The sequence below is a fragment of the Pithys albifrons genome, chromosome 11, assembly GCF_047495875.1.
Source record: "Pithys albifrons albifrons isolate INPA30051 chromosome 11, PitAlb_v1, whole genome shotgun sequence".
Taxonomy (NCBI): domain Eukaryota; kingdom Metazoa; phylum Chordata; class Aves; order Passeriformes; family Thamnophilidae; genus Pithys; species Pithys albifrons.
In genome coordinates, this window is record NC_092468.1 from 11,051,402 (window position 1) to 11,073,492 (window position 22,091).

General features: G+C 45.3%; 1 protein-coding gene across 6 annotated transcripts in view; it reads right to left on the bottom strand.

Moving 5' to 3' along the window:
* Positions 1-14,638, bottom strand: part of PID1 (phosphotyrosine interaction domain containing 1) — a 117,490-nt gene extending 102,852 nt beyond the window's left edge. For 3 of the 6 annotated variants that reach the window (XR_011698738.1, XM_071566229.1, XM_071566219.1), the window contains exon 1: positions 14,553-14,638. Coding sequence is in view for 2 of the 6 variants with exons in the window: in XM_071566229.1 (XP_071422330.1) it covers positions 14,553-14,582 (30 nt within the window). In the remaining 4 variants the exon portion in view is untranslated. Of the gene's footprint in view, positions 1-10,845; positions 10,886-13,376; positions 13,396-14,381; positions 14,388-14,552 lie in introns of those variants that run through there. The other 3 variants (XM_071566224.1, XM_071566225.1, XM_071566222.1) reach the window with 3 other exon arrangements.
* Positions 14,639-22,091: the final 7,453 nt, after the last annotated feature.

Consider the following 22,091-nt stretch of genomic DNA (forward strand, 5'->3'; position numbering starts at 1 on the left):
GCGTTTCAAGGAAAATTAATTACTTGTTTACTGTGGTAGTTCATTACACAGCTAATCCCCACACATTGTCTAAACAACTTATTTCCTCCGTGAGTGAGGAATGTCTAAAGGAAACAAAACAGTTTGATTTCTTTTTTAAAAGCAGAGGTAGAGCACTGGTAACACATCTGCAGGCTGTAACAAGTTGAAGAGAAACATTAGAGGATGTCCTTTGAGCACCTTCCAGTTTTCTATAAGTGAAGGTATTCTGCAATAAAATGTTACTAAATATAATGGAATTGAGATTTCTAATATACAAGAACATTGTTCTAAACCCCCAGCTATTAATTCTTAGCAGCTGTGGCCTGTAGTTTACCATTAGCATTTAGAAATGAAGAATGGTTGTAACATTCAATTCCATTTTTCCCCAATGACTAAATCATGTACTAGCTAAATCATTTATTAATGTCAAAGGGTGACATTTTTCAATTAAGATAATGAGATTCTGGAGGCTCTGGCCATCTGAACCATGTTTGTGAATACTCTTGCCAATTTAAAAAGAAAACCCAAACAAAACAACAAAACACAAAAGAAAGGAGTCTGACAAACTGATTTTACTTAAACTGGGTACTAAGCACTAAGAATTTAGCATTAATCCTACCACATATCTGTAGCTATGTACCAAGAATAAATATTTACACTAGCAACCACATGCTGCTAGGCGTTTACACAGGGTTAACAAGATACTAATTGACACATGGACATTGGCAACTGAAATCATCTTGCTCCCTGCTGTAACTCTTGGCTCCTCAGGTGAGGACCCAGGCTTTGTCCATACAGTATCTCAGCAAACAGACTCACAGCATCCAAAGCCTGGCTGCTCTGGGAGAAAAGGGCAAAGCAGTCAAGGGAGAAAACAAGAAACTGCTCACTGGCACAGCAGGGAGTGGGCAGCCTCCTCACCACCCAAAGTGCCCTGCTGATCCCGTGACAGCTCCAGCACCAAATACTGCCCAGGAATGAAGACATATATTCCAGATCTTTGTTAATATGACCCCTGTCATATTTATTATCCTATGCATCCTATTTATTAGACCCTTCACTGTTAAATTCCATGGAGTATCAACCATTATATTTTTTTAGCCATCTCATGCCCACTGTTCAAAGTAATTCTTTACATGAGCACACTAGTTTTCAAAAAAAGAAAAGTAAAAAAAAAAAAAAAAGAAACCATAAAGGACAACTAATACACAGTAAAAGTTAAGATTTTCAGGGTAAAACTTCAAAATCCCACAGAAGTTCAGTAAAATCAAGTCAGAAAAATAACACTGCATTAGACTAGGTGGTTCAGACATTACTAAGCACTGGCCGGACTCCACATGCTTTCTCTTTGCTTTATTTTACTTAAAATTCGCTGGCAAGAGACGATGATTAGCTAGAAAAACCACATTCCCTTTTGACCTCCAGGTGTACAAAGCAGAACAGCATTAAGTATTTCCTAAAGCAAACCCTGGATCTGTACACAGAGTGCAGTAAAGCACCACATGGGATCAGCAGCCCCGGCAGCAAGTCACCACACAGCGTTTATGCCACAAACTCTCCCTCTGAAGCCTGGGAGCTCCGGGCCAGTTCTATCAAGGCAGGCACTGAGTGTCATGGCAGCCTCCTGTCTCCACTCTCTTTCAAAGCCTTGTTCAAAGGCTGGACCTGTACAAACTGCCACGTACAGAAGAATTTTACAAAGCACAAGATCACATCCCATTTCTCAATGATGGAGCATGATGCTGCCAGCTCAGCTGCAGACCTGGATTTCAGCATCTCTGTATCGTGTTTATAGTCATGCTCAGGAAGGATTAGAAGGGCAGAGGAGTGCAACAACAATGTCAAGTATTGTGAATCACCCAGGCAAAGGAAGTGGTGTTATTCTGGTGCAGGCAGCACCACTCTCTCTGTTCACCAGGGTAACGTCACCGTAGAGGATCCAGTCACCTTGGCATTGCTGGCACTGCAGTCACCTCCTTTTGAGTGGAAAAACCGATCACATTAAGGAGGTGACAATACATTTGAAAGTCACTCCTCCACAGCTCCAAGGGATGCACAAATTGTGCTGTGTCAGTTTGTTCCTGTTGCAAAACAGTCACCAATTTCCCCGGAGTGCTCCCAACAGCCCTGCTCCCTCCCAGGCCAGTCAATCCCATGGGTATTGCACAGGGACCCCTCACCTGCTCCTTTCACCAGAGTGTCCCAATAAAAGGACTTTAATAAAACTGTCTTAAATAAAACTACTGCTGCTTGATGAGACCTACTAACTTGGATGCTGCAAAGACTAACTTTTCTGAAAACTGTGTTGCACAGGCAAGAGTGCTCTGCACTGACAGCTCTGCAGCACAACTACAATTATTGACAATGACTAAGTTTGTTATCTCACACTCCTCAAATTTACAACATTTCTTTACTGTCAATACAAGCAGTCACATATGGCACTGGTATGGCAGTGTAAGGACTAGGGTATCTTAAAGAAAATGCTCCAGTCTGATTTCATGCAGATTTATACTGGGTTGTACAGCTCGGTGGAGGCAAGATTTAAAAACCTGCCAGGAAGCTGTTTAAAAATTTAAAAAATAAATTTAAAACCCACCAGACATATTTTAGGGAAATGAAGAAGAATATGACTGCACTTTCCTGTTGTGCATATGTGGATTTGAGAGTAAGAAAATGTTGGGAACAATGTTTCTTTCTCCCAAGATGAGACAGACTGCTCTATAACTTCATCTCTGTAACGATGGCTGCTGGATAAGAAACACTTGCTTTTTCCTGAGAAATGCTGAAAAAAATACAAAGCAGAGTGGTCATTTTAAACCCTTTGAGACAAATATAATATATGAAACTTTCACAAGAAAATATGAAAACAAGAAAGGTCTCAGAAACAGACCAAATTCACAAATAAGAAACACGGGTTTGGGCTGAAAATCCAAGATATTTGCTGAAGCTCCAGAGGTGCACGGCTGGTGCACACTGCGCCAGGAGGCGGCTGCGGACACTGTGGGGCTCAAGGACCGATGATGCTCCAAGCCTGTGCCAGGCAGCCACCACAGCCCCACACTGACCCTCCTCTGGGAGAACCACACTCCTGTTTTCCCCTCAAGGAGGGCAGGAATTGAGTGACTGCGAGGCTTATTAACACTTCCATAAGTACTTTGCCAAGAGGTTTCCCCCCAGCCCAAAGGAGGCGGGCGGCGCTCACTGCGTGACACAGACGTTCCTCTGCCGGACACGGAGCAGCCCCTTATCCAAACAGCATTAGGGCCTGGGCCAGAATGACTTCAGCAACACACGCTTTCCAAAAAGAGTCATACAGAAAAGTTCGGTTCAGCTCTCGTAGACATGACAAGTTGTCTCATGTACCTACTCCTCAAAAAAAAAAAAAAGAAAAAAAGAAAAAATCAGGAAAATTTCGACTCTCAAAAACACATCAAGTTTCTTCTCAGAGTAAAAGAAATGCAGTGTAACTCCCACTGGCATTAGTACTAGCACTTAGATTTACACCAGCAGTCTCAAGATCTGAATTTGGACCAAAAAAAACGACCCACATATAGACAGGGGCAAAGTTAATCCCTAGGTGAACAAATGACATCTCTTGTAGATATTAATGGCTCCTGAAACTCTCTAGCTTGATACAACATTAGTGATTTAAATGCCAAACCACATTCACTCCGTTTATCTTGGAAAGCTTCACATCCACGTACGAACACCCTCAGACCATAACCGAGGAATCAAAGGTCAGGCTGCTACTCCCAGAACCAGCACAGTAAACTTAAAACAAAGTATGGGCACTTCCCCAGTCAGTGCTGCCCACTGAAGTGGCTATTTTTCTAATATCATGAATAAGCAGCATGAATAATTTCTGATATAGAGAAATAAAAAGGCCGACTTGAAAAAAAAAATATAAATATCCTCCAAAAGTACTTTAAACCAACAATAAGTGAGCTGTTTCGGTGCAAGGTTTCTGTGACTCCTGTGTTATGCCTGACTGCTCATGGACTTCTCAGGTCTCCAGCTGATGACCTGCTTCTCCTACTCCCAAAAGCTCTACACCACTACAAAGTACTTAACTTAGTCCAAAGCCTACTTAGATTCTATCTAAACAGCTGCAGATATTTCCATCTATACAGACCTCACTGTCCCAAAGAGTTGGACCCTGCTGTGCCCTGCTGGAGCCCAGTCCCAGGCTCAGAAAATAAGTGGGAGCTTGTCCTGCCACGAGGGTGAAATCCCTAAGCTGCAGCTCTGGAAAGTCTCTTACCAGGTGATGAACTGGCCATGACTCATTTCAGCTCAGACCTGCAGCTCAACATCTCTTCAAATGTTAGGGGAGATCAGCTCCACCACTTCTGAAGCCTGAAACTTGTCACCATTTTAAATGTGAGCAGGATGTTGGAGAGTGGCTTCAGGAAAGGAACAATTAAACAGTGGCTAGAATTTCAGTGAATATTTTTCACTTTCCTAAAGTGTCAGGGCTTTTCATCACTGTCAACTATGAAAGGCAGTCATCCCATTCATTTAGAGACAGGTCTCAGGCTGGCCATGGTGCCCAGAAAGCCTGCCCTTTGCCTTTGCAGATCCTGCAGCAAGCCTGGTTTTTCTGACAGGAAGGACTATTTCCTACACCAGAAAGCCCCAGATCCCACTGGACAACCCAAAGAAATGATCTGACCTTCATGCATGATAGCTATTGAGGAAAATGAAATCCCAAGTCTTCGCAGTGGGTTAAGTCCTGGGAACCACATGTCCTGTTACTGAGCCAGAAGCTGCAGGACTGTGAAGGGCAGGTACAAGAGCCACACAAGACCTCAAAGGTACAAGAAAGAGAAAGAACTGAATATTGCAACACTAATCTGTGGGAAAAGGCAGCAGTAGCACCTACCTGTGCTCCTGTAACCTTTCAAACAGTGCAACTTGCCCTTCCACAGCAACTGTATTTTAGAGGTACAAGATTAAAACACTGCCCTTTTGAAAATGTTCTATGTCACAGCATCAAGCTCCAGGCTTTTTAATGAAAAAAGAGCCTCTAAACCCAGATCAGAACAAATGTCATTCACAAACAAATGCTTCATAACATTTCTTATAGACCATGGAAAAGTTATAATGCCATCTCAAATGGCAAGATAAAAGTTAACGGATTCAAAGGCATATCCCTATGCAGGGAGATAAGGCTGCATGCCTAAATCTGAGTGATTTAACACACATTTATCAAAGTGAACTGTCCAGTCATTATAGAAAGCAACATCCCTTCTGCAGACTTCAGCACTGATGCTCCATCACATGAATGTGGCAGAGAGGGCTTCGCTTTCCCCATCACCCCGCTCTGTATTCCAACAGGCAGCTCTGTCGGTGGCAGGGCAGCACAGCCCGAGGGGAGCCAGGGACCCAAACTCACAGTTCCCAGGGGCAGCCCAGCACAGGGAGGGTGAACCTGAACCCAGCTCGAGCATGGTCTGCCCCTGTGCCTTGTCCTTGGCTGAAGGAACACCAACCTTTTGAGTGTCTCGGAAACCCCTGGTGGGTTTGCTCCTCCTTACCTACCAGAAAACACAAGCACCCAGCACTCTTTAACAGCACTGCACATCCCTCCAGCAGTTCATTTTAGCAGGAGGCACCAAAGCTGTCTTTACTATGAGCATTTTCTCAAACACACAGTACCAGGCTCAATAGGCCCTTTCAGCCACACTATCAAGAGAACCAACGCAAAATTTTCAAAATATCCTTCCTTCTAATTCTAATCCAAACAACAGAGCACAGCTGTGAAAACTGAAGCCTGTGCAGATCCACGCTGTACAGGCTCCTTCTCAAAAGCACTGGGACAGGATTCAAGCTTCTACATTTTCTGATTCAAATTTATAGTCAGGCACAGAAAATTCCCATGGACTAGGGAAAAGAGAAAAATGCTTAAGCTGACAACTTTCTGAAGATTAAAGAAATTCATTGCCATTTTCTAGTGACACACTGTGCAGTGAGCTGGGGCAGAGGTCCACACTATGCCCCAACATCCAGGCAGCTCAGGGAGCTGCAGCTTGGTGTTTGCTTAAGTTCCAAAAAGTATTTTTCTGGTCAAAAACTGGAAAAAGTATAATAAATTCCATGTGGAAAAGCTAAAATTGAGCAAAAGGTTCTGTTAAATAAATAACCACAAATGAGGGGAAAAAGGATTAAAATTCTGTTTTTGAAGTGAGATGTATTTTTTCTAATACTTTTACTGCTTGTCTTTCTACTTTCCAGTTCAAAGCTGGAGGCAGAAGAACCAGCACACCATAACCCAAGTCTTCTCATCGTGTTCCTTTCCCCGGCAGAAGGAAATACTAGAAAAACAAGGACAAAATTCCTCAACATGACACCAGAAACCAAGTACAGCATATTAATTTGGATGGGACAGTTTTGATGAATAATAACAGAAATTTTGTTTACCTGTTTTTTAACCAGAATGACTGGAAGGAAGGGTGATTTCTCTCCCCAGGAAACTATACCATTTTCAGGTCAGTATCACCGTGATCAGCTCAGAAAACACAGATTAATCCTGACAACAGGAAAGCTCTGGAGAGCCTCCCCCTCCAGCCATTGAGAGAGGAAATGCTGCAACCAACCAGCCCTCCTGTCTCTCAACAGCCAGGCTCAGGGAGGGAAGGGAGAGCTACAAACTTGGAGGCTCAGATGATGTACTTGATGTTGCCACCACCACCATAGAGGTCCCATGCCCTTGATTCCCCACACACCTCAGACTCCTCTTATCCTGCCTTCCAGCCAGAAGACATTCTCAGGAAGAAGCTGCATAGCTGTGAGAATTGTTCATTTTAAATGAAGCTATACAGACCCTCTAGATCTCTTGTAACACCCCAATGGATAGGATTATTGCCCTGCTCTACAATCATCAGGCTCAAGGTTGGTACTTCCAGTGGAATTTGGACCAGATCCCAATACAAGATTTTCAGAGCAGCTACTCCACCAGTCGGATGAGGCTCTGAACATCAGTTCTCCTCTCCAGGCACTCAAGTGAGTGGGCAGGTTTTCAGAAAAGCACAGTCCACCAAGTAAAACACTCTCTGCGGGAAAGCCTGGCCCTAAATGGAGGCTCTGAATACTTGTAAACTTACTCCAGGGTCCATCTGAAAGCTTCACATGAGATGTATGGAATAACCATCTCTCAAGGCCTGTCATCTCAGGGAGCCTGTCATGAGAAGAAAAAGATGGCCAAAATCTGAGCTTCAGGACACTTAATTAACTTTCTATCTGCTCTCAATGTTCTTGTCAGTTCCCATCAAATGTATCTAGAGAAAATGTTTTCACATGAGGAAACATTTGGAAACTGTCCGGCATAACACAAACCCAAGGCCACGAAGGGGTATGGTGTGAGAACACCGACTGCACTGGTGCTACAGCACGGAGACCCCAAATCCAGCAGCACTGTGCTCCAGCACAGCTCTGGCAGTAAAACTCATCAGCAACAGCTCGGGATAGAAATGTAGCTGTTCACACTGCCTGGACACAAAACAAGCCATTAAGCTGTGAGAGGGACTTTTATTTAAATGCCCCCAATGAAAACTTGTATGGAGGTTCTTCAGAAAGACCAACACTCCAGAAGTCATCACCAAACTGCTAAGGTAAATGTCAGTGCGATGAGATCAACTTAATCATGCTGAGGCTGTGCAAAATTTTGAAGCACCATCATTAAAAGAATATTAAATACCAGCAATACAAAACTTTTTATTTTTTCTTAAGATTCTATACATCAAAGATTTATATTTGCCACTCCGTATTTTCAGTATTTCATCAGGAAAAACAAATCATGAGAAGTTATATTATGTCTTTGCAGGACATTTTTACAATCACCTACATTTAAAATCTCTGGTCAAAAAGCTCTGATGCACTTAGAAACATCTCAGAAGACTCACACTATCACCTATAACTTTTCCAACTATTATTTGAAGTGCAAATAAGTTCAATTATCATACATGAAAGCATTGCAGGGTAAAAAAATTATGAGTACTAAATATTCCTTAAAGGGACTTTTCAGCTACATATTCACATGTCTCTGGGCCAGACTCTCCCCTTGCCTACGCAGGGAGCCAGTTACAAAGTCACCACCACGCTCCTGTCTGCGTGAGGACACCAGTCTAACACCTCAGCACAGAGCACACCTCCATCCTCAGCCAGAGGTCTGGGAAAACAGCCATGCTGAGAAGGAAATGGTAATGCTCTGGACACACCACTGCTCACTGTCCTGCTGCCTGACAACAGGCACGCAGAAAATATGAAACAGGCAGGCAAAATTCTGAACTACTGAGACTGAATGCTTTAGTTTGCCTTCCCTCAAGGAAATCGCTGCTTTTTTTCCTTGGTCATCAAACAGACTGTCAGTTTCATAAACAGAAACTAGTAGTACACTATAAACGAACCCTGAAGATCATTTCCCAGGGGGCTTTCCACAAGGCACTCACTGATTTTGATTTTCTTTTGGTCATAGAATGCTTCCCAAAATTAACATTTTTCCAGAGCCATTCATTTTCTACAAAGAATAAAAAATGTAGAAAAAAGGAACTGCCCAAGCTAAGTGGTGCCAGATGAGCCTGCTGGAATCATGGGGCTTTGTTTTAAAGATTCCTGACTGCTGTAAAATCATAGCAGAAAACCAGTGCAAAAACTCTGATGCCTTGAAAGATATCCTGAAGCCATATAGTGCCAAAACACAGGGCTGTAAGACTTCAGACATTTGCATCCACATGACTCAGGCTTAAATTACAAATACTTTTCACTTTTTCCTTTTGACATAATATTTAATGAAACCAGAGTTCAGCAGTAGTACCAGTCCTGCTGTACATGTCTTGCAGTGGGGTTTCTGCCTAGACAGCTGTTTGTGTGCTTACAATTTGGTTGTGTTTGGTTTAAAAAGGTTTTCCATATGCTTTTAGAAGTTGGAAAACAATTGTTTCAACTTGACTGTATGCTGCATTTTTTAACACACATATGCATCTGAACACCGAGAAGGATGAGGAGTTGATTTTGAAAGCACCAACAGGACCTAAAACCACATTACATCTGAACACATACCAACATTTGTCATAAAACCACTGAAGCTGTGATCACCTTGAAGCCATCACACATGTCTAAGTCTGTCCAGAGCTGACTTCTCTTTAGTGACACAACTTTTCAATATTCCTGGTATGAGAAAGGCAGTTGATGTATACTAGTGGTAGTGGATGCATACAATAGATATTAATTTAGCAACAACAGCATCTACAATCCCAAAATTCAAAACTATCAGTACATTGAAGAGGCAAGGTTACAAGGTACAGTAACCAATCCCAGTAAAACAAGCAATATGTTTATGAAGCCTTGGAAAGCAGAGCTCACAGGCTGGCTGAAGGAAAGCAACACCCCAGTACTGCTGCCTTCACTTTTTTCACTTCCATTAATAGCTACACTGTGGGTTTACTGCTATATCTTAATGACATGGAAGTATAGTACACCAGCAACTCAAAGAGTAGGTAAAGCAACCTTACACAAGCTTACTTCTCATGGACTTCAGAGGAGCTGCACAAGTTACAGGATGGCAGAATTAAGCCTTGGGGTTCAGGAAATCAAACTTCCCCAGTAAACACCTGAAGTTTCCTGCCCTCCCTCACCCGCTTCATTTCATCTCACCTTGCCCATCTGCAGCTCTCCTGCACTGTATTTCACTGCAGGACTTTGTTTAAAAACAAATTAAATTTTAGCAATGTGAGAATACACTACAGCCACCTGTTTTTAAATCCTCACCCAAAAATGGGCCAAAATTGTGGGTTACAATAATACTGAATTTCCAGATGAGCAGAGAATCACTTAAGTCCTACTGTGAACACGTGGCTACTTGCACATCCATATGAAGGCACTTCACTGAACAATGGCCAGTCCCAAAGCTCTGTGACATGGCACTGCTGTCTGTTCCACTTGACCCACACTCATGTGAGCCCGCCTCCTGCACCACCTGCAGAAGGGAAGTGAAAGCTTGTCCAAAAAGAGGGTTTATGGGCATGGCTCAGCTCAGGGATGCCTGGCCATATAGCACAAGGCTGGGCAGCACCAGCACCACTGCACCAGGGGAAAATGTATTTGAGCATGGCAATCCCTATTACCCACATATGTTAGGAGAAGCAGGAAAACTTATAAACAGGCCTTATAAACAGCATGACCTTGGAAACTATGCACCCACTGGGATTTATTATCTAGAAACAATGTCTGGCACCAAGCTCCCAGAAAAATTTAGGTTTCAAAGCCAATAGCTGCCATCTCTCAGGCAGGCACACGAAACTGTGTGAAGACCTTCTTTGGTTTCAAAAACCACTTCAGAGTCCTCACGGGAGCATCAATGAGGCCAACAGCTCCAAAACCCCAGCTGCACTGCCAAGGACTGACAAACCAGGCACAGAGGGTACATTTGGAAATAATTTTAAAGAAAGATTTCAGAATATTTTCACCATCATTTCAACAAGTGTTGCTGCCACAAACATCAAGCCACAAATCAGCACACACTGCTTATAACCATCGATAAGGTCTCCTGCAAGCACGGCAATGAAAACCATACCAGGAAGGTACTGTGAGCCCTGGGCTGGAGTCCCAGCATTCCCTGCAGGGAGAACAACTCTTAAATACCTGAAGCAACCCTGGTTGCTGCTTCAGCAAAGACAGGCACACACATGTTCAGTATGTTCACCCTTATTTTACTGAACACGAACCAGGAACACTGCCACAGAACTCAGAAGGAGAAAAGTCTCCCAAATAGACACAGTCCCAAATCATCTCTTTCATTAAGCATGAATAATGCTAATCCTGTATTACCTGCAAAATCAGAATCTTCTTACCACACCAGAGACTCGCTGATCCCTGTGGGCTATTCCTGCAACATCCCAGATGTGTGGGTTCCCATGTAACTGACTGTCCCACTAACTTCAATGTTGCTATAGGTGAAAGAATCACAAAAGGTGAGAGGAAAGGAACACCAAAAGAAAAAGCAGGCTTCATTGTACTCTATTTTCAAGAAAATTCCAGAAGACTGGGTATTTACATTTTTCTAGTTTACTCTTCTAATCCACTTAATTTAATTCAACGTATCTTCCAAAAACGAGAGGCATCTTCATTAAGCTGCAGGACAACAGGAAAAGCTTCCTTCAGAGGGAAGTAGAGAACAGACGGACCAAAAAAAAAAAAACCATCACACAAACCCAAACAGAAAAAAAAAGCAACCACAGCTTGTTCCAGCAAAGCCAGAAACCAAGGCCTTGGGAAAGGGAGCATATTTTAGCAGCAGATGAAGCTTTCAGCAGCAAGTGGCCATGACAGCAATGGGGACAAATCCAGCTCATGCCCCAGCTCACTGCGTTTTGTAACCCAGCTGCTGATGACACTTCATTCCTATTGCATACGCGTGAGCTTTGCTGCTGACCTCACTACTGGAATTGTACCCATCTAGTCAATGCCAAAAACTTCAGCACAAACTATGAAACTTGACAGGACTGAGCACATTTGGAACAAAAGCAGATTTTAATGAATGGCCACAGACCAGGAATGTGCAGTCTTGCCATACACTGTGTGGGACTGGAAAGGAGATCTGTGAGCAATAGATGACCCTTGCACACTTTGTCAGAACATGACAGGAGCCTTCACACCGTGATGTTCGCTGCCATTTGAGTTAAACTTATGCAGCTTTCTTAGAAATGAGGCAGGACCGACCCGTACCAACAGGCATCCACTTCCAAAGTCAGTTCATACTTTCCCTTACTGAACCAGGCCAAAAGAAATATTCTGAAAGATGAAAATATTTTCTTTGCCATTTACTTAGTACAAAGCTGCACCATGGACTAACAGCAGATCTGCACTTCACCACAGCTGGATATTAACGCAAGGTACATATGGGTCAAAATTAAGCCACATACCGCGCATACATTAGAACAGCAAGAAAGCTGTGCCAGCTCCACACTTTCTGCACCCATACATCAGCCTGACATACAAGACAGGGCTATATCTGCCATCATACATCCCCCAAATATCCTACCGTAGTGACCTGGCATAACCTGCAATCCCAGAATACACTAATAGAGACTGTAAAACTTCACCTACTCTACACAGTGACCAAACACCACCCTGCTAAAATCAAAATCTCATGCCATGCACCCTCCCAACACTTGCTTGTCATTAAAGATGCGCATTTGTGATGCCAGGGACAGGCAGAGGGCCCCCTTCAACATCCCATGGCACCAACATTTGTTTCACAGCATCATGGTGTCAGGACTGAGGGACCCTGTGACAAAAAGCAACATGGACACCTGAACCTGAATTAAAATGCTGAGGGGTAGAAAGAAGCAAAAAACATGCATTTCTGCCTTTTGCACAAACTCTCCTCAGGGGGCCAAGCAACGCTGCCAGCAGCTCTGGCCAGGCTGGTGATTCACAACATGTAAAGGGGAGATGAGGCTACGTGAATGGTACAGACTTCAAGGCTTTTTTGGAGAAAAAAATTTCAGAGGAGTTGGGGATGTTAGATAGTGGGGATATTGCTCATGTAACTCTGGCTCATGCGTATATGGATTAGGATTCAGCTTTCAATTACAGGATCTCATCCTAGCTATTCCCAGCATCCTTCCCCTCACTGCATTCATTTTGTCTGCTGTTCACTATGTTGTTATTTAACCCCTTGTGTGAACACAGAATTATTATGGGACTCTTGCGACTTCTCCAAGGCTTTCCCTTTCTCCCCATTTCAGGAGCTGGTACAAGTCCAAAGCATCATATAATTCTGTAGTTTTGGATCCCACCAGTTTGCTTTTTTAGAGCACTCACAGCAATTCGTGCACTTCTCCAGAAATTCCCATTGACAAGAACTGCATTTGCAGGCACTCAGCATTTTGGGAGGCTTGGGATGCATAGAGGCTCTAGCTAGAGGAAACCAACAGTAAGCTGCACAAAGTTAGTAGCCACTGCTGAGAACTTTGGTGCTTGTGGCTCTCCTTCAGCAACAGGAAGGAGCACGTGCTCCTCTCACTACAGGCCTGTGTTGTTCTGCAACAGGTAAGAGGCCCAGTGATGAGCATCACCCCACGCTCCCAGGCAGCCTCGGGTCCCGACAGCACACAGCCATTCCCACTGCTCCCTAAGGCAAGACCCCGAACACTGCACAGGATACTGCTGAACAAGGTTACACTCAAGCCTTATTCTGCAAAACACAAGTATTTAGTTATGTTCAGCCTTGCACGGTTTTGAAGGCAGTATTAGATACTTGTGGTAACAGTATCTTGTTATTTTAACACTTCACAGTTCCACAAAGGGGACATGTAAGCACTCCACAAAATCTAGAACAACACAACACTACTAACCTCGACTTTGCCTTTCTCCTTCCTTTCACTTAGCTTTTGCTTCACCCCCAACTGCTGGGTCACCTGAGGTCTGTCCCCTGCAGCAGCATCTCCCCAGGGAAAAATCCCACCTCCACAACCTGCCCAAGACCATTAACTCCTTCACACAGATGATCTTGCCACTTGTGTTTAGCACAGAGAGGTTTCTGTCAAACACAGGGAAATAAATAAATAATAGTATGCTCACATAGTTTTACCCTTGAATCCATCAACTGCGTATGTGGTACATCATTCTTACTCACTAAAAATCAAGTTTCTTATTGTAGAGAAAAGTATGGCTTTTTAAGAACAGGAATTATTCCCATTACTGGCTGGTGCAGATTAAAGCTCACAGATCTCTCAGCTTGGCTCTATCAACTCCAATAAAACGGCTGAATTTTCTGCTTGGTGATATCAAAGCAAATTCTCAATTTGAATTGCAAAAGTAGTAATAACCTTTTCTTTTCATCTGCTAAGCCCATTGATTCTTATTTAAAGTGTCCAGTTCTCTCTCACTGGACACTTGCTCTGGAAAACTACATGAAATCGACGCAGTGGAACTATCGAGTGAGTTTTATTTCATCTCGCTCTCCGCCTGTCTCGGATTTCGCTCGGTCCGTGCAATACGCACACAAGCGCTCCCGAACACCGGCACGGCAGAGCCCGACCCGCTGTCGGAGGGTGCGGCGAGGGGGGACGCCAGTGACCCCCGGACACCCCGACCTGTGCGTGCAGGACTGTCAAAGGACTCCCGCGGGATTCTTCGCCCTTCCCGCCCCGCTCCGAGGGACCCTCCGGCACGGCGGGGCCGGGGGCGCCGCACCTGAGCGGGGCGGGAGCGCAGCCCCGACCGGCGCGTCCCCCGCAGAGACCCGCCGAGCCGCCCCCGCACCGGGCCGGGGTGGCCGCGCCCGCGCCAGCACCGCAGCCCCGCCGGGCAGCGGCAGCCGGGACCGGGATGCCGCCGGGGCAGTGTCCCCCCCGTACCGTGTATGTGTGTGTGCGTGCGCGTCCCGCGTACCCCGCACACCCACCCGGCACGCAGCGCGGGGAGAAGTTGCAACAAACTCCCGGTACGGAGGGTGATGCTTCACCGGCCCCGCTCTCGCCCCACAGCCCCAGGACCCCGGGGCAGCCCCACGGCCGCTCCTACCCTACCTGCAGCCGCTCCGTGGCCGGCTGCCACATGGTGCGGGCGGCGGGAGGCGCTGCCGTGCGGGAACCCGCGCAGCTCTCTGCGGGCGCGCGCCCCCGCCCCGCCCCGCCCCGCCCGCGGCCCCGCCCCGCCCGCGCGCGGCCCCGCCGGCACCGGGCAGCGCATCCCGGGACTGGGGGCACCGCATCCCGGGGCTGGTGGGGCACCGCATCCCAGGGCACCTACAGGGACGGGGACAGCGCCGACCCCCGGCTGCCAGCACCGCATCGCTTTCTCGGCCTCCCCACGGGCTTTGCGCTGCCCGGGAGGATGAGGGCCCCACTCCTCCCGGAGCCTTCCCCAGGGAAGCCTTGCTTGTCACGGCTGAAACTTTTTCCTCCTGTGCCACAGAAGGTTCGAACCGTTGCCAAGCATGTAGGACGCTGCCTGGCTCTATAAGGTCCTGCCCGTGCCCTTGCCCGGGCTGCTGCTGTCAGTGGAGGGGCATGAAGGTAGTCCCGGGGTAGCCCCCGAGGACCCCGCACCGCACCAGCATCGAGGCCATGCTCAGCTGTTTCACAGTGTCAGACATCGACAAGGCCAGCAGGACACCAGCTGTGCCCCGGCACTTACAAGGATACACAACACTGTGCAGAGGTGTGCAGGCATTGCCCTTCCCTATGGACACCAGAAATGCCACAGAAAACCGAACATCTCTGCAGGTTCCTGAGCTGCACCAAAGAACACTTTTTCCAGGCAAAAAAGCTGCCTCTGGCCCTCGGTGCTGACGGGGGACTGCCTGGGTACTACCTCATGCATGGATGAGGAAGAATTTCTTAAAAACCCAGATGATCCCATGTCATGGTTGTCCTGAGCATTGGCAACCACACCTCCCAGCCTGCAAGACAGGCTCCAACTCGCTGGGTGTGTGTGAACCTCAGGGGCACACAAGGTATCCTTTGAGGGTCAGTGTTTTAAACAGCAAAGCAAAGCAATACTGAAAGGAATCTTCTCAAAAAAAAAAAAAAACAGGAATCAGGCTCACCTGCAGAGAAACCATGACCTTTGGCAGGGCAACTCTGCCACAAGGGCTGCCTCAAGGAGCAACACCTTGAGAGATGTTGCAGGATCTGGGTGAGGCTACATGTGAACAGTGAGGCCTCAAGGATCGTGAACTATAAATTGCTTTGGAAAAGACTCCACCAGTACATCCCTTGACAGTGATGACCTAATTAAAACGATTCAAGTCTTGCAGTTCCATTCACTGATGCATCACCTTCTTCTTTCCAAAAGGGGAAACACTAACACTGCACCAATTCTTGGCCAAGATGCCCACCAGAGCTCTTCCCAAATCCTGTGTCACTGTCACCCTCTTGTTTCTTCCAATTGGTGCTTACACTCCTGCACGAGGGCACTTTCTAAAAGCCTCACTCTTCCTCAAGTGAGCTCTGGAGCAGTTTCATCGATCCTTCCCATATGGATTAATTCCCCCACCATTGTTGCCTGAACCAGCTGGGAGCTGGCACAATCCAGGCTGTCAGCAGTAGGGCACACAAAGGAAATTCAGGATCTGCATTAGCAGGAGGAGACCAACCCTGCGGCTGGAGGCTGCCTCTCTCTTAGTTTAAACGACTTTTATACAAACTAAAACAATTGAGGAGGGAAATCTGCATTTGCTGCGAAATGGGTGGCACGTTAGGAGAACAAATGAGCAGAACCAGTCAATTCCAAAAGGATATGAAAACAAGAGAATATGAAAGCTTGTAGGCTGCAGTTGTGTGAGAGGAAGGTAGGAATATGCTCACATAGGGGGAGAAGCAGCTCAACTGCAAATTTCTGAATTCAAACTGGCTGATTAAAAAGCAATCTGTGAGCCCCTGAGCCCCACCAGCATCCTCCCCAAGCCTTACCCCTCACCAGGGCAGCGAGTGGCACTGTGGGCTCGAGAGAGCTACAGAGCCACCCTGCTCATGTTTGCTTAGCCTTCTGGTGTACTCAAGCATCACCTGGGCTGTCTCAGTAAATTCAGCTGCTTTTGCCCTGCTGGACGTGCCCCATGAGCCCTCTGCAGGAAACCTGGTTTCCAGCCGGGCCAGGTGCTGCTGGGGTGGCCAGGCACCAGCCAGAGCCCAGCTCAGGAAATGATCCATTAAACTTGGGTGACTTCATGTCATAATCTCACTAAGATGAGGTAATTTTTACCTAGACTTTCTAATATTTTAATCCAAGCATCATTTTTTATTTGGTATTTAAGCTGTTCTGCATTAAGTAAGTCCTGCTCCAAGCCAGTCAGAGATCTTTTGCTTTCGCTTAAATAAATAGTGTGAATTCCTATTTCCAGTATGTACTGTGTTCCAGAATGTGCCTGTAAGAAGATACTTATTTTTTCCTACTAGATTTCCTTTTATTGTGCCAAATTGTGGAGTTTCTCTTCTCAGAATGAGTTAATATTAAGACAATTCTTTCCAGAAACTTCAGTGCATTACACACATTGGTCCCACTTCTCTCAGTCTCCTTTATTCCAGTGCTCACAGGACAGAAATACTGGAGCCAGGGCAGATCTTGCATTTCAAAGGGGAGTTTTTGACGCAGTAGGTCCAATTTCACTTCTATCCACACAGTAAATTTGAAGCACTTCCAGTGTCTCCAGGATATTTTGCCTTTTTTAATGGCTTCTAGTTATTGAGTTTGTCTTCCTTTTGCACTATCTCATTCCCTAATGTAAGGTCTTTATAGCAATGTAGCTGCTCTACAAAAATAAACTTTTTTTTTAAACTGTAGCATTGCCTTTTTAATTAACTAAACTTGTCCAATTGCTGATCCAAATTAATTATTTGACTTCAGAAGCTACATTTAGCTTTAGAAGCACTATTATTTCTCCCCGAAACAGGACATTCAGAAGAGTAATTCAGTTATTTAAATGCTGCTTCCCCAAATATTTTGCAGACTTCACAAGTCCTGTTTGCAAGATCCTCTTTTTGATTGCACAAGTTTACAAAGCATACAGAAGTCTTAACCACATCTTTTTTATTCTTATTAATTCAGTTCACCTTGGATTTGCTTTTGTAGAGTAAGAGTTTGCCTAATTAACAAATTTAATGTTCTGTAAAGTGCTTTAATTAATAGCATACTTCCAAAATCTAAATACACTTGTTACTCTTAAACATTTTGTCAAATCACTCAAAGCAAAATCAGCTTCCTTGCACAGATGAAGGACGCCAGACACAATGTGTGAGTTTTTCAATATCTTTCTGAAAAACGTTTAGTGCCTAAGCAACCCAAAAGATACTCTCCAAGTAATTCTAACTATTTTCTTTCACAACAATCATATTTTTTAACAGTGAAGTTAACAATAAATGTATTTTTATGCAGAACTTCATCTCATGCAGATGACAAAACTACATAGGATGCCATAATCTCAACTTTATACCATATAAATGTGTCAGAGGGAATACCCAGATAGAGATTTCCAGCTCCCATGGCAGAGTCTGTGCTTTGGAGTCTTGGCATGGAGGAGCCACAGTGTGGGCATTGCTTGGAGAGGGCACAGTGAGGCTGGGTCTCCAGCACCACATCCAGCCACAGGCTTCAGGTGAGGGCAGGCAGGGGCAGCATCAGAGCATTGGCAGTTTGCAAATGCTCACAGCAGAAACCTGAGGTTTGAGAGGACTCAGTTATTTGCAGGGTTCAGAGACTATTGCGAAGCAACTTAAATTTACACCCACTGGCAGATATATTCCCTTTGATAGGTACAGCAGCATCTAAAGATCTGGCTCTGAGTCCTTTCTTAGTAGCTGCCTCAAGCATGGTCACTGTCAAAGTAGCAGCAATTCAATAGAAGGGATTTCATTAAAATACTGGAAAAATGCAGGCCACATCATCTCCAAAGGTTCTTGGTTTCCTTTCAGTATTGTGTGTTGGTAAATTGAAAGGGAAATTTATTTACATACTTGCTTAGCATATAATCCCTAATGTTATTTAAGTAATCATTTTCATTCTGATTTAGATGGTTGTGCAGACACGGGAGTGCAGCTCCACCAAAAGTGGTTCAATGGAGGTCACTTTGCTCACAGAGCATCTGGCTCATCATCCCCTTCACAGGTATTTCAAAATGGCATCAGGAGATGCTATAACCTGAAGCAATGTGGTGTTAATGATTTGTGAAATTGAGGCAGCAGTAAATATCCCAGACAAGGGAGATAATTCAGGTTCAGATATGCCATATTCTCCCACCTATCTAGGCTGGACTTGCCAGGGATAATGAAGTCCTGATTTCCAATTTGTTTGAGAAGCTCTTGCTGGGGTTTCCACAGCGACCAGGTGTCTTTAATAACCTTTAATGACAGTTGAGGTTGTGTTTCTGATTTGCTCTTCAGCTGTAACTATCCCACCATCTTCCCCGAGTACCAGGACAGCTACTGCACTTCCTCTTCCCAAAGCAACTTGTATTTTGAAGTTGGCTGGACTACATAAAAGTTTACAATACATAGGTAGTGACCTATTTGTCCATATTAATGTGATGTGCCTTTTTTCTTCTCCCCTGTTGGCCTCATCTTTAGAAAGGCAGATATTGGGGCTCACTTCTCCTTCCTTTATGGGGACACTGCACTGGTTCCACTCACAGCAGCAATGAAAGTAGAGCACCAAAGCCACGGTAGGTCAGGAGCAGAAGGGAGGTTGCTGCAAAGGTTTTGCATGGATTTGAAAGGGTGCACCACTTCGGTGAAGGACAAACTATGATACTAAAAGGGCAAGCAAGTTTTACTCTCAGTATTCCCGTAACCTCTGCCGGGCAGCCCCTGCATCACTCCCGCAGGAACTCGGCTGAGCTCGGGAAGCGCCGATTGTCGGCCTCGCAGCAAACACAAAGGCGATCTTTCGGAGATGCCAACCCCCTCAGATCAGTACCCACCATGCCCCTCTTTCCCCTAAGCAGCCGCAGGAACGAAAGGCCGGGTGTGTGGATTTTGGCAGTGGCCGTGCCGCGGGGGCTCCCCGGGCGAAGGCGGCCCCTTGGCGGCGCTCCCGGGGCCCCGAGCCAGCCGGCAGGAAGGACCGGGCGGGGGGAATTCAGGCCATTGGGATCTGGGCCACGGAGGCAGAAGCAAAGCGCCTGGAGGGAGCAGGAGGGGGCGGATGCGGCCGGTGCCCAGCCCCGGGGCGCAGACGGGGCACGGCAGGGCGGGCGCAGGGACAGGGTCTGGCTGTCACCCTGCGGTGCCGGGGCAGGGTGGGCAACCCAGGACACGGTCCCCAGAGAGGAAACGGGATTCCGGGGAAAGAAGAGGCAGCACGGATGAGAAAGGGGCAAAACTGAAGGCTCAGAGGCTGTTGGAGCCGAAGGGACAGAGGGGTGTGGGAGCGCTGATATGGGGGCAGAGGAAAGCATAGGGTGATGGGACAGGAGTCGTCACCTTCCCAGGGAATGCTCCCACCGTGTCACCAGTGACACAGCTGCTGGCCAGACACCTCCCTTCGGGAACAGTAGTATTTCTCAGGCAGCCTCTAACAGCGAATCTTACATTAACATAACCAAAGAAGCTCAAGTCCAGCTCCTAATGCACCAGTTAATCTTGTAAGCAGCAGAAAACGTCCAGCATAAAGTCTCCGGGTTGACACATGCCAGATGCTTACACCTTTGCTCTCTCCTAGGTCCAGAAGCACTGGAAGCAAGACCTGTTATGACCCCCTGTCAGCCCTATGCACCTTTGACTGTGTTGTCTTTATTTGTTAATTATCCCTGATGCTTATTAAATACTTATTTGCCCGTGATAAACAGAAATGTGCACCTCCACAAATCTGTACAGATGTGGCAATGAGCCTTAAATTAGTTTTACACTAAGCTAAATCCATGGCATCTCCATAGCTCATGTCCATGACCCTTTTTTGAGTTGCACAGAAGGGATTTAGTAAATCTAATTTAAATTACTTCTGATTTTTAACAATGTAAATGACAGAAGAATTATGTCTATATAGAGTAGCTGGTTTCAGAGTGAGTATTGTAGAGAATGAAATTATAAAAAGGAATGAAGAATGCTGAGTGATGATTAACACTTTGGCCAATTTTATATACACTGGATATTCCCTCAAATTAAGAAAATTTACCAGTATCCAATCAAAATTTTTGTTTGCAGAGCATCACTATAGCAAGAAGGAGGTTTGGCAATCTGTCATTTAGATTTCACAATTTCCAGCTACTCAAGTTTATCTATTAAAATAGGAAGCTTACTAAAAGCCACACTTCCCATTTCAGTGACACATAGCCAGTGGTTAGTCATAGGATTAAGGAGACTGGTCAGCTGTGTGGCAATCTGGGAGATATTTCTCCTTCCCCCACTTAGGCATGGGAATGTAAAGAGCCTTTGCTGCAACATCCCAAATTCTCCTGGAAGTGACTGTGCTTTCAAACATTGTTTTAGAGCTAAAACCAGATAACTTTTAAATTACGCTGCTGAGATGTTTATGGCAGAGTGTGCAACTGAACCAGTGTCCTTTGTTCCATGCTCTCACTGTCCCACACAACCAACTGGTGCCAAGAAAATCCTAATGGCTGAGTACATCCAAGCATATAAAGGTGCAGAAAACAAAAACCACTGTAGGACAAGGGATGCATATTCCCTGCTCTGCAATGGTTCTAGGCTGCAAAATGCGTGAGATAGAAACCAGTGCAGAGATCAGAGATGAAACTGCTCCAGCTCACCAGAGTCCCAGTTAAGAAAAAGCAGACAGGTAGCTGGGAAGGGCCACCTTCTTGTTCCCTAACCTGGCAGTGCACTGATTATTGGGAAGATTTTTAACACATTTGCTGCTGTGTGGATGTGAACTTATTTTATGTCAAATACCCATACAGTTTGTAAATACAGATTTACAAATCATCCAGAAAAGTACAAGAACCACCCTCTTGTGTACAATAATTTAGGTCCTGAGTCCCTTATAAGTTTTTGGGAACCACAGCAAATGCAGAGAGCCCTCTCTGAAGGTATAAGACCGATGCCACCAACATTTCACCTAAGATTTCATGAAGTCTCACAACTCAAAAAGGTCTATAAACCTCTAAAATGTGTCCAGTCATGAAGAGGCAAAAAAACCATAACAAAAAGTTAACAAACCTCAGAAATTTTTCATTAAGCTCATGCTTAAATTTAACCATGAACAGTCCCCCACACAGCAATGCAGCTCCATTCACATGCTTTGGTCAGCTCCCTACAGGAACTTAAACTACGAGTTAAGAGGTGGTTAAACAGCTGCACCTGTGGCAGTCGGATGGTTAAACAGCTGCACCTGTGCAGTCACAGGGACCCTCGATGGGTCTGTCTCATGAAATACCAATGCCACAGTCAGAACAGTTTTTGTACAAGTAACATATCTATGTGTAATTAAGAGATGAATTATTATGAATTTGTATTTGTCCTTTCAAAAACCACGGTCTTTTAAAAGAAATTTAAGGCCTGTGTGCCTCTTTGATGTGTCACAAAGAAGAATACATCCCCATATGGAGGGAAGGGATTTGCCAACTATTGCTGCAGAATATTACACAGAAAATTGCACTCATAAATCACCCT